Source organism: Plenodomus lingam (genome assembly GCF_022343315.1).
Source record: "Plenodomus lingam strain CAN1 chromosome Unknown contig_14, whole genome shotgun sequence".
NCBI classification, from domain to species: Eukaryota; Fungi; Ascomycota; class Dothideomycetes; order Pleosporales; family Leptosphaeriaceae; genus Plenodomus; species Plenodomus lingam.
Window position 1 is genome coordinate 247,910 of NW_027093932.1, and position 14,131 is coordinate 262,040.

The window sequence follows — 14,131 nt, forward strand, 5'->3', positions numbered from 1 at the left end:
GGCATCAAAGAAGTGTAAACTTGGGTTGGATCCAACTCTTGGGCTGGCCAGGGCCTCAGTCACAGAGAGCCTCGGCGGAACAGAGGGTGCAAACAGTACGGTATTGGGAACAGCGCATTGCACATGTGTCCTCGAACCCTTCCATGCTTCTTTCACTTTATTGAAACTACAGCACATCGACACTGACATCTCTCGTTTTCCCTTCCGCGCTGCCTTCTTCCCCATTGCTGCACCACACACCCAACCACCCACAACCAGATAGGAAAGGCACACATACACACAGGATCCACGGTACCCCCATGGCGTCCAACAAGAAGAGCAGCCTCACGGGCTATCTGCCCGACATCCTCATGGCCGCCGCCGCCCCTTTGATTGCCTACTTTGTCATCCGCAACCTCCTCACGCGCCTCGACCCAGAGGCCCAACAAAAAGAAGAAGCCCGTGCCAAAGCATCAGCCGCCACCCGCAAACTCGACGCCATCCTCACCTCGAAGAAGCGGCGGAAAAGCTATGGCGAGTACGACAGCGACGCGGATACGACCGACTCGCGGCACAGACGGCCGCGCATACAGGACCTCCATTTGACCACGTATGAGCAGACGATTGCCATGGAAGTGGTTGCGCCCGAGGAGATACCCGTATCGTTTGAGGACATTGGCGGCTTGGACTCGATCATCGAGGAACTCAAGGAGTCGGTCATCTATCCCCTCACCATGCCACACCTTTATTCGCACAGCTCGTCCCTGCTCAGCGCCCCCTCGGGCGTCCTGCTCTATGGTCCCCCTGGCTGTGGAAAGACGATGCTTGCGAAAGCGCTGGCGCACGAGTCGGGCGCCTGCTTCATTAATCTGCACATTTCCACCCTGACGGAGAAGTGGTACGGCGATAGCAACAAGTTGGTCAATGCCGTCTTCAGCCTGGCACGCAAATTGCAACCAAGTATCGTCTTCATCGACGAGATTGACGCTGTCCTTGGCCAAAGACGGAGTGGAGAGCACGAAGCAAGTGGCATGGTAAAGGCAGAGTGCGTCTCCCCTCTTCTTCTCTTCGCTTCCCCTTCAGTCCAACACGAGCAAGACCAACGAGATGCTAACCTCCCTATAGGTTCATGACCCATTGGGACGGCCTCGCCTCCAGCACCACCTCTGGCACCTCGACTCCTCAGCGGATATGCATTCTCGGTGCTACGAACCGCATCCAAGACATTGACGAAGCCATTCTCCGTCGCATGCCCAAGAAATTCCCCGTCGCCCTCCCCAACGCCTCCCAACGCCACAACATCTTTTCCCTCATCCTCCGCGACACAAAAATCGACGCCCCCAACTTTGACATGGATTACCTCGTCCGCGTCTCGGCCGGCATGAGCGGGTCCGACATCAAAGAAGCGTGTCGCGATGCAGCCATGGGCCCGGTACGCGAGTACATTAGACGCAAGAAGGCAGATGGCACATTGAAGAGCAGTCGTCGGGCTGTTGCAGCTGCAGATGTGAGAGGGCTGAGAACAGAAGACTTTTTTGGAAGGGGAAAGGGGTTGAGGGAGATCAACGAGGTGGATGATACGCGGGAGGAGATGAATGCGAGGGTGAGGGGTATGGGAGGGAGTGCGGGAAGGGTGCATACTACAGAAGAAGAGGAGGAGGAGAGTAGTGCAAGTGCAAGTGAGGCGACGGCGAGCTCGGATGAGAGATTTAGAGATTCGGCGTATCAGGACGCTAATGTTGAGGCTGCGGTCGTCCGGTGAGCAGACGTCGTTCAACGGCGGTGTGATGATTGTATATGTGGAATGTATGTTGTATCATGTATCATGTCACGTATCTATATATGGGTGCCCAACGAGTAAGTCTCAGCTCTGCAATGGCGTTTGGGATATATGCGCCAGGCTGGTGCATGGTTAGACATGGCCTGTGGATGAGAATGAATAGGCTCAAATCAAATACGGTTCATGTTATACAGGGTGCATGGATCGCATGTATACAACACTTCTTTCCCTTGTGCCAACCTCCAACCTTGGAGTGATAATCGGCGACGGAAATCGCATGGTCACAGGACTTTGCCCTCGAAGACGAAGAGCGGTGTACTGATGCTGTTGACTAGTCCTGCGGTCAGTACACATGGGAACTACTTTGCTGGCATGCCTCGGACTTTGAACCTTTTATTGATCCTTCCTCTCGACGACGGAAATCTTGGGCAAAGCGTTTCGTAGCTCTTCTTTCTCTTCCTCGGTTGGTTTCAAGCCCAACTTCTCTTCTATCGTGTCTGCAAAGTAGAGACCAGCTCCTGCATAGGCCATGATGCCGACACCGACCATGATGCGAGTCTTGGGCGCAAGATTCTTGTACCATCTGCGAGAGCGCGGTTAACGGGACCATATTTGCATTGGGGTAGTATCATGCACACGTACTGCCAGACGGCCATGCTGAGGGTTGTGGAGTGCTCAATGGCTGGTGGAAGGATGGGGTGTGATGGGGCATGTCGGAAGGGTCACGATGGCATGCCAAGAGCCTGCGGGAAGAGAAGCGACCGTGGACGACGAGGGATACCCGCCAGGATCTACACCTTGAAACGTTCAGACATTCATTCCAAACAAAGCATCTGGGTCATGTGCGGTTGTTTGCCTGTTCGATCTATCCGCCCATTATGATATGACTGCGCTGGATCGACCACAAGCCTCGGTTGCACCTTTTGCATCTCGTGAACAGATGCACCCCGTTACTACCACCCCCCCCCCATAGCTCCCGGCCCTCCCTTTCCCAATAATGCCCGGCTTCCGTCGCTGGGGCAAATCGAAATTTGAACGCAACCCAGAGTCCTCCTTCAAGCTGCTTGCCGCCGTTCTCGTCATCACCCTCTACCTGCTCTTCAAGGAGTTCCAGCACCCCACCGTCCGGACCGGAGCGACGCCCACGGTCGGCGCACAGATTCAGTATGAAAACTGGAATGGGACCGGCGCGGCGCATGAAACTAGGGCGAAGAGTGTGAAGAGTGCTATGAGACATACCTTTTGGAAGTACAGAGAACAGGCATGGGGCTGTGACGACGTACTGCCCGTGTCGGGCGGGAACTCTTCGTCTCGGAATGGCTGGGGAGCCTTTATTGTCGACTCTGCAAGCACGTTGGCGCTCATGGGCTTATGGGACGAGTTGTCACATTCAATCGAACATATACTGGCCATTGACTTCAACCAAACGACCGACCTTGTGGACCCCTTTGAAACGACGATACGATACCTCGGAGGGTTGCTGTCGATTGTCGATCTATATGATGCTGGCATGATACCCGAAACCGTTGTACATGACGAGGCACGCGACCTCATACTTGAGCATGCTGTCACGCTGGCCGAGAAGCTTGCTCCTGCTTATGACACACCGACGGGATTGCCATGGCCTCGTGTCGACTTTGGCACGGGTCAAGGCGAGCCCCATCCCTCCTTCATTTTCCACGATGATCCGGGGAAGCGACAGTATGATCACCCCGTCGTTGGCCCGGCCCGTGCTGGCTCTTCCATACTCGAGAACCGTGTCTTGACGAGACTGACTGGCGATGCCATTTATGCCAGGAATTCCACACTGGCTTGGGCTCCCTTGGTCTGGTCCAAGTGGATCACGCCATGGGCAGGCATGGTAGATGGCCCCATTGACATCATGACTGGAGAGCCAGTTCGCCGCGCAAAACACTGGGATGGCGGTCACGACTCGTACTACGAATACCTCGTCAAGATGACCCTCCTAGCTCCACCATCCGACTCCCACCTCGACGTCTACAAGAAACGCTTTCTCGACGCCGCCTACTCGCTCCGCACACACCTAGCGTCTCGCTCCGCACCCGCATCCCAGCATCCCATGCAGCATCTTTACATTGGCCGCCAACAAGACACGGTTTACGAAAATATACAAGGCCACCTTGCCTGCTTCGCCCCTGGCACCATCCTACTTGCCTCAAAAGCCTACTCTCAACCCTCGCTCCGCACCTTTGCCCTCGCCCTCCTCGAAGGTTGCCGCCACAGCTACACCTCTACACCCTCTAAAATTGGCCCCGAGACATGGTCCTGGATCCCAAAATTCGGCTACGAAGACCCAACCTTCCAACCGGAAAACGCGCAGCAGCGCAAACAAGCCATGGAGACGGGCATATGGAGCACAGACCCCGTCTACAAAGGCCGACCCGAGTACGTCGAGAGCCTCTTCTACGCCTGGCGCATCACGGGCGAACAGCGCTACCGCGATTGGGCGTGGGAGGCATTCGCGGCCATGGAAAACCATTGTAAGGCGCCGTTTGGATACGCACAGTTGGCGGATGTGTACAGCGTAAAAGACAGCGATGGGAGTAACTGGATCGACATGCAGGAGAGTTTCTGGGCGGCCGAGACGCTGAAATATCTCTTCTTGACGTTTACAGATGTCGAGGTGGCGAGTCTGGATAGTTGGGTGTTTAGTACCGAAGGGCATCCGTTGAGGATGATACGGTGAAGGTTTTTTGTCTGGTGGGATTGTTGGAGGTAGGTGCAAGGGGACCGCAAGACCATAGGTATCTGTCCGCTTTCGACCAGCGAGAGAAGATGGTGTTTTCCTCGAGATCGTTGCTTCCCTTCTAACCCACATTTCCTCAATCAGCAACGCGAGCGAAAACAAGAAGAGACCTACTACTATGCTATTGCAAAGCCAATCTGGCACAATGAATGATACGCGGCGTTTTAATCTAGGCTCGAATGGAAAAAAATCATCTAAACAATGCACGTGATAGGTGACGAAAACTCCAATTTCCGGATTCATAAAACTCGAGCTTAGTTTTGCATTTGAATGCATATCACGCATTTTGCAAAACAAAAAGTAATCCATGGCCCATTGTTGAATCGACCAACACTGCCCCTATTATCAGGGAGTTTGTACCTCCGGCGCAAGCAGCATAAAACGGTTCCTCTCAAGCTTCGTTGTAGGGTATTCCTCCTATATCAATCTCATCATCAACATCCACCACCACCCCCTCCTCCTCCTCCACCCCCTCCTCCACCTCCACCTCCACCTCCTCCATCACCACCTCCCCCAACAAACCCCCCACCCCCTCCACCACTGAAACTATAATGCCCACCCCCACCTCCACCATGATTGTGTCCCGCAGTATGACTCGTACTCGAACCAAACGCCATGCCCGGCGCGGAAGCCATCCTTGCAGCCGTGGCGTCCTGGGAAAGTGGATCGTTGGGTTTGCTGGAGAAGCAGCCCATGTTTAATATCGAGATTTTTTTTTATTTTTCCGATGAAGAGAAGAAGAAGAAGAAGAAGAAGAAGAAGAAGAAGAAGAAGAAGAAGAAGAAGAAGAAGAAGAAGAAGAAGAAGAAGAAGAAAGATTGGATTGCAGAGCTGGGTTGTATCGGTACGAGGTTAGGAAGATGTTGCTGACGGTACGGAGAGGGGGTTGAGAGGGAAGTGGGTGTGGATAATGTCAGAGGACAGCTGGTATACGGTATGCCTGTGACTTGAAGGGGAGATTGTTGGTGCAGGCTGCTCGCTCTTGGGCAATAAACATATTTCTTCTGCGCCAACGCTTGTGCTTGCTTACTCTTATCTCTGAACTCGAATGTGGCTGTGCTGTGATCATATCAGTCACGTGTGGACCCGAGTACGTCTGTGGCGTCATGGTGGGGCCAGTAGTATGGCAGAACGCAAGGCTGCTGGAACAAAGGGTATCTTTATTTGTTCACTATGCATAGCTTTAAACGACTTTGAATGGCAGTTCAACTTTTTTGAACATGTGCAGGAGGAGGACGAGGTTGTGAAATAGAATGGGACAAATGTAGCGAGGGGTATCAACGATGGAAAGTCGCTAAAGAAGAGAAATACATGACGGCATCCTTTTTTAGTAGAAGAAGAAAAACAGTGCGTAGGATTAGGCATAGGCCATAGACCTTTTGAAAACATTATCAGATCTGCCTTGAGGTGCGCCTCGCGAAGGGGGAGGCGGGGTGTACAGCCATTGCTTACGCTAGCACGGTGGACCTTAGAGACCTTCGTTTCATGACGCCTGCGCTAATTAGCCGGTGGCTGAGGGCGGATACGGATATTCGACTCATACCTCTGGTTCGAAGTGTGAACGGCCGCCGCGCCTGTGCTACACAACATCTTTATCGGCACCAACATCGGTACATTAGAATGATATTATAGAGCATCTTCAGGCGACTAAGCCGAACACACGCAACTTCCTTGACGAACTGAACGCACATCATCGTGATTAGTTTGCATCCATCAGGAACCTCCAGTGAAAGTCGCTCTTGCTGATGTCAAACGAGGAGTTGATGTGTCTTAGACTCGGCAGTCTTTCCGTCCCATTCGCCACACCATCAGGCTTCAATGAGGGTAGATCCTGCAAAAGTGAGACTGTTCGACCAGACCCAGTCGCAAGCTCGAAGGTACTGCTATTTGGACTTGCTCTACCCGAAGGATCTCTTAAAACTGTTTTCATCAACGCAGTAGTGCGGCGGAAGCGCTCGAAAATGTCGTGATTGGTATCCGAAGCGTCCCGTGGATGCGGTATCCGCGAACATAGTTGATCGCGAAAGTACTCGAATGTGTTTGCGATCTGTAGTTCAGCTGGGTCCCATCCAGGTAAAGGTGGCGTTTGAAGTGCTAACTGGCTCAGATTGGTCATGGCAGATGCCAGGTTGAGCCAATCCACGATGGAGACCGACTCATATTGGCTTGTTGACAATCGTGTGCTGTTGTCAAGGAACGTTTCGATTGATCGGAGGCAGTTTACTTGTGAAGAGAGTCTAAAGCCATTGACCCATGGGGTCTCACGATCTGCAAGCTCTAATGAACTCGCCCTGCGATATAGGCGCATCTGCGCTGCATGAAGTAGCCATTGTAGTGATTCTAGTAACGTGTCAGGGTCTCCATATCTAGAGTAAATCATATTCTTCTTACTGAAGTCTTTTGCCTGCAGCTTCGACGCAGCCTGTATACTTTCCCATTTGTCACGCAAACGCTTAACCTGTGAGCGTGCGATTAGTGCCTGCTCAGGTTGGTCGCGCAAAGTTTCCTCCACATCTTCCATATACTGGCAAATATCAATCAATATAGGTAGCACCACATCTGACTTGTATTCCCAAGCAGATGCTATTTCGGATGCGTAAGCTCGTAATGTGCTCGGGAAGGATGAAGGTCGAGGATTCGCAGAGTTCATCGTTCCAATATTTGACACCAAGAAGTAGCAGCCCAAATATGTTCTTTTCATCTCCCGATCTCTGGAGTTATTCTTATGCAACGGGCTTCGTATGGCGTTTGCTTCCTTTTCCAGGCCGAGATCATGTGTCATGCCTAGGCAGATTTGAAGTAGCATCGGGATCGAAATAGATTGCACTTCCATATAGTGGTGATGCCAGGCGATGAATACCAGTAAGCCCTGTAATAGGTCCAGGCTTTTACTTCCGCTCATGACTTTGACCATGAAGACCTTACGCAACTCCCGACTCAGCGTCATCTGGAGACGAACCGAATCATAAGACGACACCGTTAAGACCGCAAACATCAGCATCGGTCGCTGACGAATAAGGTCTTGGCAAGAAAAATCTTTTGGCAGAGGTACAAAGGGGAAGGAATCTACCATGACTCTATAGATCTCTAGCAGCATCTGCATATGACCCAAACCAATGGACCGTATCAGGGGATCGAGCCGGCCAACACAGGCCATAGTGTCGTTGATCGAGTCCCAGAATGACAAGCAATCGGCTGAACTCAGATCTGGTGCTGGGAGAATTGGGGTCTTCAAGACTGTCGGTGCAGGCGCCAACTGAGTGGCAGCAGGCGCAGGCGCAGGCGCAGGCGTCGGCGTGTGTTGAGAGCCATCGGAACGTTGCGATGGAAGCGTAGCTATCAAGGGTAAACTCGAAGGTGATCCTGATGGTTCCATCGAGGCAACTATGGCCGAAAGCTTGTCCAGTTTCTTGTCGAATTCGCGGGTCCTATTGGGCGTATGGCTATCGCTCCTGTGCCCATCACCCCGAGACTTTGCAGGTCGTCTACGTGCCACATGCTCGATACACTCCACCCGAGCTTTTTGACATCTAGCACGTGTCATCCCAAGTGGTACAAAGTACCGGCAGAGGGGAACGAACATACCTCTGACATAAGCTGGCAGTGTCTGACGGTACGCATCTTACTTTATGCTTCCGACACCTTTCGCAAGCGAATGCATTGCCCACTCTTCCTTCTCTTGTGTCCATGGCGAAGTTGGAAGTGCTGGGTGGTTCGGCAACCACAGGGGAGGAGTCCGCCTTCGCGGCATCTGTCCGCATGTGGGGGAGTCCGAGCATCGCTCCGAGCCCGTGAAGGTGTGAAAGTCTACCTCTCTCTGGCTCTGGTGCGAATAGTTTAGGCCAGGAGTTCAGTGCTACATCGATAGCCTCTCTTCGGAGGACAGAGCCGAAGACCGGTGCATCTCAACGGGCATCGTGCAGATGTGTTTGCCTTGTGGCGGTGCCTTGTGTTGGGTAGATGATGGGCTACCTCGGCAACTAATCGAGGTCGGCGGTAAATTGATCGTCCGAATTTCCATCATCGGCTGACGGTTAGCCGTACTCTAAACCTGCCGTATATAGCCACATGACGGCTCCGACTCTCGCGTGGGCGAACAATCTATCGGGCGCTTCCCCAGCACGTGTGATGCCGGTGAAAGATGGCCCGGCACGTTTGCCGCAATCGTTAGGTTGGAGTGGAGATCTTTCGATCGCAGCCGACCGTAGCACCGTCCATTAATGAAATTGCAGCCTTAAATAGCTACCTGGATGTCAGCGCGAGCTGTGTGCAGTACATTGGTTCATGCATACTGCGTACCTACCGTAGCATGCATACGTACATACGTCCCGCCTGGGGAAAGTGGTGAGCCCATATCGTACCTAGTCAATCGCTTCATCCCGTCTTCGCGGGGTCGACCGTCCGATGTACGAGCATGTGCCTTGGCCGACCGGCGACAAACATCCAATCGTGTCCTCCAAATGCATCTTGTCCGTTGTCCCAATAAGGGCACGTACTCGGGGATTTCTGCCGTAGATCAGCCGGATTTACCAAGCACCTTTGCGCAACGGTGGTGTCGTGATGTTGTATTTATATCGTCGTGGGGTGGGGCAGCAGTCGTTTTGACGTCTGGACCGTCTGGACGGTCGCAGCATGGTCATGTGACTACCCACGTCACACCTGTCGCCCAGCATCAAGGTGCGCAGATAAGCAAGCGAGGAAGCATTGGCATCACTAGAGCGACTCCAGTCGAATTTGAGAAAAACAAAATGGAAAGATGACATTGATTTATTATGTGCAACATTCGCTCATAGCTTCGACTTTGACACAATCAATGCGTTGTTGTTCTGAATCGTCTTGACAGCATCGTTGACAAGCTCGTCAACAATCTCCCGAGCCGTCTTCTTCTCGTTAACGACAGCAGCGACCTTGCCCATCAAGAACGGCCGCGCGTTGTCCATGGTCTCATCATCGATATCGTCGCCCATCTTCTCGAGATCGTGCTCTACAGGGAGTATACCCTTGCTGGTGAGTTCCTTGATCTCAGCCTGCCTGTTCTCCTCCCAGTTTTGTACATAAGGATTGGTCCGAATCCGGAGGGGTCGCCCTGTGAAGATGATTGTGCGGATGTTGTCGTCCCACCCCGCTGTTCGTACAGCTTCCTGGTGGGCCTTGGGCGCACCAGCCTCCTCGGAAAGGATGAAGCGTGTTCCTACCCAGACACCGGTAGCGCCAAAGGAGAGCATAGCGGCCAGAGACTGTCCGTTGTAGATACCGCCAGCGGCAACAATCTGGACTTGTTCGCCTGTTAGAGGGGACTTGTAGCCTTCGACCATCTTGACGGCTGCCGGAATGAAGACTGATGTGGGAACGTCTCCCGTGTGCCCTCCACCCTCACCACCTTGTGCGCAAATGATATCGACGCCGACATCGAGACACTTCTTGATGTGCTTGGGGTGTCCGATCATGTTCATGTACAGGACACCCGCCTTGTGAAGCTTTTCGACGATAGCCTTTGGTGGTACACCGACAGCCGAAACAAAGAGCTTTGCGCCCGAATCGATGATGATGTCGGTAAGTTCGCCCAACTTGCCCTTGGTGTAGTCGTAGCTATTTGCACATTAGCGCCTGCACACCAGGGGCCCAGGACATGCGGGCTGATATCAGCTGACTAACTTGGTCTTGCGCGCACTGCCGCCAACCTGGGGGAGAAGCAGATCGATACCAAATGGCGCGTTCTGGTCGTTAAGGTAACCCTTGAGTTCAGCAATCTGCTCCCGGAGCATGTCTGGCGTATATCCAACACCGCCAATCACGCCGAGGCCACCCGCGTTGGTGACGGCCGCCGCGAGCTTAGGTCCAGCAGCCACGTTCATGCCCGCAAGCATAACGGGATGCTGGATCTTCAGCAGATCGGTCAGCTTTGTGCGAATTTGCTCTACACTGTGTCAGCTATTGTAGCACGTGAGCACCCGATGCATCATGGGGAAGCAACGTACGTGGAGAGGCCATGATGAACCAAAGTGTCCGGCTGCTTGGGGGTATCGAGTGAAAGAAAGACGGTAAAAGGTATTCAAGGTAATCCACACAGGCAGAGAGAAAATGTTGGAGCCAAAGGAGGAGAGTGTCCGGCTCTTATGGGAGGAGAAGCCTAGGTCGACTCCCCAGCTGCGATGAGCCGAGGCATGACTTGTTGCCACGCTAACCAGATTTGCGGGGCAATCTCGACGGTCTGGGGAAACTTTCGCCAGGGCTCACGCCCGACGCCATCCCAGACATGTGATATTGTCCACGGATGCCAAATTTCCTGCCATGTCAGCATGTATAGGCAGGTGGAGGGCGACATGCTCGAGGTCGCTCCGACGACCGAATCAAGGCATCGCACCGCCCTTTGGATGGAGTGCTTCCAAAGAAATGCGCAATGGGGGATTACCCACCAAGCACTTTGCTGGCACAAGGACCTTCACAGCACGCCTTGTCAGTGAGGCAAAGTTTCATCATCCGACGTGGCCTTCTTGCTCTAGTGTTTCAAAGCAATTCCGTCGGTCTCGCCATGGATCCCTACAATCAAGCCATCGCGCTTTCATTGCTTTGGGTAGCAACCTAGGCGACCGAGTGGCGATGATCGAGCAAGCTTGCAAAGAGATGGATGCGAGTGGGCGGATGCGGGTAGTTCGAACGAGTAGTCTGTGGGAAACCAACGCCATGTATGTTGTCGATCAAGACAAATTTGTGAACGGTGCTTGTGAGGTATAGCATAGTATATTTGTCCAAAGAGATGACTTCTGACACGAGTAGGTAGAAACATCGCTGTCACCAATTGATCTCCTAGATGAGCTTCAAGCAATCGAGAAAAAGATGGGCCGCGTCAAGATCATAGACAAGGGGCCAAGGAACATTGATCTGGATATATTGCTCTACGATGATTTGACCTTCACAAACGAAAGACTGCAAATACCTCACAAACTCATGCTGGAACGAGAGTTTGTGCTGCGACCGCTGTGCGAGTATGCCAACCTTTCAGTCTCTTGTGCTTGGGAATACTGAGCTAATCTACATATCAGAATCATTCCTCCCGATCTACCCGATCAAAACTCCGGTAAATCCTCACTGCATGAATGCCTATCGAAGTTACCCGCTTCGGATATGCCCCTTTCACCAATGATCCCACTATCGGCAAGACTGCCACCTATCTCATCTCTTCAGGCCGATCGCGAAACACGCATTATGTCCATCCTCAACTTGACACCGGACTCTTTCTCAGATGGCGGTCAACATTTCAACATAGATCAGACAACCCTTGCTAATACAATCAAAAGTCACGTTGCTGACGGAGCTACGATCATCGATGTAGGCGGGCAGTCAACTCGACCGGGTGCTATCCAAGTGTCATTGGCCGAAGAACTCTCCCGGGTTCTACCTGCTATCAAATTGATTAGATCCCTACCAGAGGCCAAGAAGGTAGCAATCAGCATAGACACTTACCGAGCGGACGTTGCTGAAGAGGCCATTAACGCTGGCGCTGATTTCGTCAACGATATTAGTGCTGGTGTAATGGACGAGCGTATGTTACACACCGTCGCCAAGTTAGGATGTACAATTTGCCTAATGCACATGCGCGGCACGCCCGAAACGATGAATACACTGACTGCCTATCCCCACGGCATCGTCGAGACCGTGGGTCGCGAATTACTGGAGCGCGTCCGCGCTGCGGAAGCTGCAGGCATCCGACGCTGGCGTATCATTCTCGACCCTGGAATCGGGTTCGCGAAAACACAAGAGCAGAATCTCGATTTACTTCGAAGACAGGCGGAATTGCGAAACTTTCCCGGCCTTGAGGGTTTGCCTTGGCTGGTCGGCACGAGTAGGAAGGGATTCATTGGAAACGTGACAGGTGCGAAGAAAGCAAGCACAAGGGTATGGGGTACTGCTGCAGCAATTACAGCAGCAATACAGGGTGGCGCAGATGTAGTCAGGGTTCACGATGTTGAACCGATGGCACAAGTGGCAAAAATGGCTGACGCTATTTGGAGGAGATGAGCAACATGATATCATCTAACCATGTATACTCAAAAAGCTGCAGGCAGTGACATCACAGGTGAATATCATCATGTTGCAGTCCACACAAATGAGCATCTGGTTTCCCCTGATATCATGCACTCCGCATGTAAGACGCACTTTACACACAGTTGTGTTAACGGGCCGATCCTTTTCTTCCTCGTGCTCTCACGAATCACAGATCCCTACTAAACAAAGCCTTCTAAACAATCAACGTGACCACCCAACATTATGGCCCTCAACAATGAAGTGTTATCGGAGATACAGCTAACGGCATCACCTGTACCCCAGAACTCTACACAGCAGGACTAAATACTCTATTCAGGCACTTGGCCCATGATGACTGTATGTGCTTGTTCTTTGCATGTGCTCGGCGCTGACAGACGCTCAGATGGGCTCCATTTGTCAGGCCTGCATTTATCAGTGAGATAGTATGGGCTGTCATCTTGTAGAGTAATTAGTAATTAAATGGAATTCTTTCGAGATGTGAGTGAATTAAACCGAACTCCCGTGACTAACAATTGATACGAACCAGTAGTCGAATATTTAATATTTACAGGGTGCTCTGATCAAGAGAGGTTTCGAACATTGCGAGCTGTGGCCACCTATGACCGACAATCCCACATTTAACTCTTACTTCTCCACACCCAAAGACCATGGCATCTTGATATCCTCCATATTTCTTGCTGCTAGGGCCGAAGCCGTTTTCTTCGGTCGCCACATGGCAAATATTGGTGGAGGAGTCAATTCGTGCGCGCATTTCCGCCACTCATCGCTAGCACATACCTCTTCGTCATCAAAAGCGAGCTTGATTAGTGACTGAAATCCGAATTTTGCGTAAAGTGGTTTTCCCATACTAGATGACTCCATCCAACACTCAAGGTCGAGCTGATCAGCTTGATAGATGCCAGCATTCATGAGAAGTGAGCCGATACCGCGTTGTCGATAGGCTGGATGTACTGCCATCCAATTAAGTGCTATCGTGGTGTTAGCTAAAGACAGGGCAACCAACGCTTCAAACTGAACAAGGATCAATGAGGCAAGATCGTCGGCGGAAACATCAATCTTCAGACAATGCCATAAAGCTCCACCTACCACAATGGGGCCGCTTCATCCAATTAGCTCGCGGCTTGTACACTTGATTCAAGATGGATTCGCAAAACCTCCGTGAATCTCCTTCCGGCCACCATGGTGCTGTCAATTTTGGAGCTTCCGCAGCGAACGGGTTGGTTCTTGATATGACCCATTGTGCGCTACCAACAGTTTGGCCTGTTATCGTATTGAAAGCATAATACCAGTGACTTGAGGGATCATGCTGATGTTGTGTCCACAGACGTTCCTTCGACTCGCTGATAGCGGCCTCCCGGTGGGCTTTTGTAAATCCTAAGACTGGGAAGAATATTTGCACGAAAGGCTCATAGGGTGTGTAGTTCGCTGCCCAGATAACGTCCACGATTCGGTCCAGCTCTTGCCTCGTCTTTGCCTCTCGTACAGCATACTGTGCACTCATTGGAAGGAATGTTGAGTGGTCGATGGAGCCCATGGCGACACTGGAAAGATATGAAGTC

General features: G+C 52.1%; 8 protein-coding genes across 8 annotated transcripts; 4 read left to right on the forward strand and 4 right to left on the reverse strand.

Annotated features, from left to right (window-relative positions):
- Positions 1-299: 299 nt before the first annotated feature.
- IAQ61_002169 (uncharacterized protein) lies at positions 300-1,741 on the forward strand (the record flags this gene model as incomplete). The annotated part of the gene is made up of 2 exons (XM_003833997.1): positions 300-1,024; positions 1,105-1,741. The coding sequence occupies 2 exons, from the start codon at positions 300-302 to the stop codon at positions 1,739-1,741; spliced, it is 1,362 nt and encodes a 453-aa protein (XP_003834045.1).
- Positions 1,742-1,947: 206 nt separating this feature from the next.
- Positions 1,948-2,494, reverse strand: IAQ61_002170 (uncharacterized protein). Its single transcript, XM_003833998.2, has 3 exons — positions 2,402-2,494; positions 2,150-2,342; positions 1,948-2,090 (listed from the first exon to the last, which is right to left on the reverse strand). The coding sequence occupies exons 1-2, from the start codon at positions 2,413-2,415 to the stop codon at positions 2,153-2,155; spliced, it is 204 nt and encodes a 67-aa protein (XP_003834046.1). The 5' UTR covers positions 2,416-2,494; the 3' UTR covers positions 1,948-2,090; positions 2,150-2,152.
- Positions 2,495-2,756: 262 nt separating this feature from the next.
- IAQ61_002171 (uncharacterized protein) lies at positions 2,757-4,466 on the forward strand (the record flags this gene model as incomplete). The annotated part of the gene is made up of 1 exon (XM_003833999.2): positions 2,757-4,466. The coding sequence occupies one exon, from the start codon at positions 2,757-2,759 to the stop codon at positions 4,464-4,466; it is 1,710 nt and encodes a 569-aa protein (XP_003834047.2).
- A 675-nt stretch (positions 4,467-5,141) lies between these two features.
- IAQ61_002172 (uncharacterized protein) lies at positions 5,142-5,396 on the forward strand (the record flags this gene model as incomplete). The annotated part of the gene is made up of 1 exon (XM_066095429.1): positions 5,142-5,396. One exon carries the CDS (start codon positions 5,142-5,144, stop codon positions 5,394-5,396), a length of 255 nt encoding a protein of 84 aa, XP_065954265.1.
- A 613-nt stretch (positions 5,397-6,009) lies between these two features.
- Positions 6,010-8,305, reverse strand: IAQ61_002173 (uncharacterized protein; the record flags this gene model as incomplete). The annotated part of the gene is made up of 5 exons (XM_003834000.2): positions 6,010-6,018; positions 6,070-6,100; positions 6,248-6,866; positions 6,918-8,056; positions 8,112-8,305. The coding sequence occupies 5 exons, from the start codon at positions 8,303-8,305 to the stop codon at positions 6,010-6,012; spliced, it is 1,992 nt and encodes a 663-aa protein (XP_003834048.2).
- A 954-nt stretch (positions 8,306-9,259) lies between these two features.
- On the reverse strand, positions 9,260-10,640 carry IAQ61_002174 (uncharacterized protein). Its single transcript, XM_003834002.2, has 3 exons — positions 10,505-10,640; positions 10,182-10,443; positions 9,260-10,115 (listed from the first exon to the last, which is right to left on the reverse strand). Exons 1-3 carry the CDS (start codon positions 10,515-10,517, stop codon positions 9,314-9,316), a joined length of 1,077 nt encoding a protein of 358 aa, XP_003834050.1. The 5' UTR covers positions 10,518-10,640; the 3' UTR covers positions 9,260-9,313.
- Positions 10,641-10,704: 64 nt separating this feature from the next.
- IAQ61_002175 (uncharacterized protein) lies at positions 10,705-12,796 on the forward strand. The gene is made up of 3 exons (XM_003834003.2): positions 10,705-11,255; positions 11,304-11,512; positions 11,570-12,796. The coding sequence occupies exons 1-3, from the start codon at positions 10,818-10,820 to the stop codon at positions 12,543-12,545; spliced, it is 1,623 nt and encodes a 540-aa protein (XP_003834051.2). The 5' UTR covers positions 10,705-10,817; the 3' UTR covers positions 12,546-12,796.
- Positions 12,797-13,196: 400 nt separating this feature from the next.
- IAQ61_002176 (uncharacterized protein) lies at positions 13,197-14,106 on the reverse strand (the record flags this gene model as incomplete). The annotated part of the gene is made up of 3 exons (XM_066095430.1): positions 13,197-13,351; positions 13,421-13,540; positions 13,659-14,106. 3 exons carry the CDS (start codon positions 14,104-14,106, stop codon positions 13,197-13,199), a joined length of 723 nt encoding a protein of 240 aa, XP_065954266.1.
- Between the last annotated feature and the right edge of the window lie 25 nt (positions 14,107-14,131).

Bases quoted from the DNA above. Each gene is read 5' to 3' on its own strand.
- IAQ61_002174 (XM_003834002.2), bottom strand. The intron at 10,116-10,181 runs GTTAGTCAGCTG...ATGTGCAAATAG, and splicing joins GGCAGTGCGCGCAAGACCAA to CTACGACTACACCAAGGGCA.
- IAQ61_002175 (XM_003834003.2), top strand. From the start codon at position 10,818: ATGTCAGCATGTATAGGCAGGTGGAGGGCGACATGCTCGAGGTCGCTC. The intron at 11,256-11,303 runs GTATAGCATAGT...TGACACGAGTAG, and splicing joins TTGTGAACGGTGCTTGTGAG to GTAGAAACATCGCTGTCACC. The intron at 11,513-11,569 runs GTATGCCAACCT...TCTACATATCAG, and splicing joins GTGCTGCGACCGCTGTGCGA to AATCATTCCTCCCGATCTAC.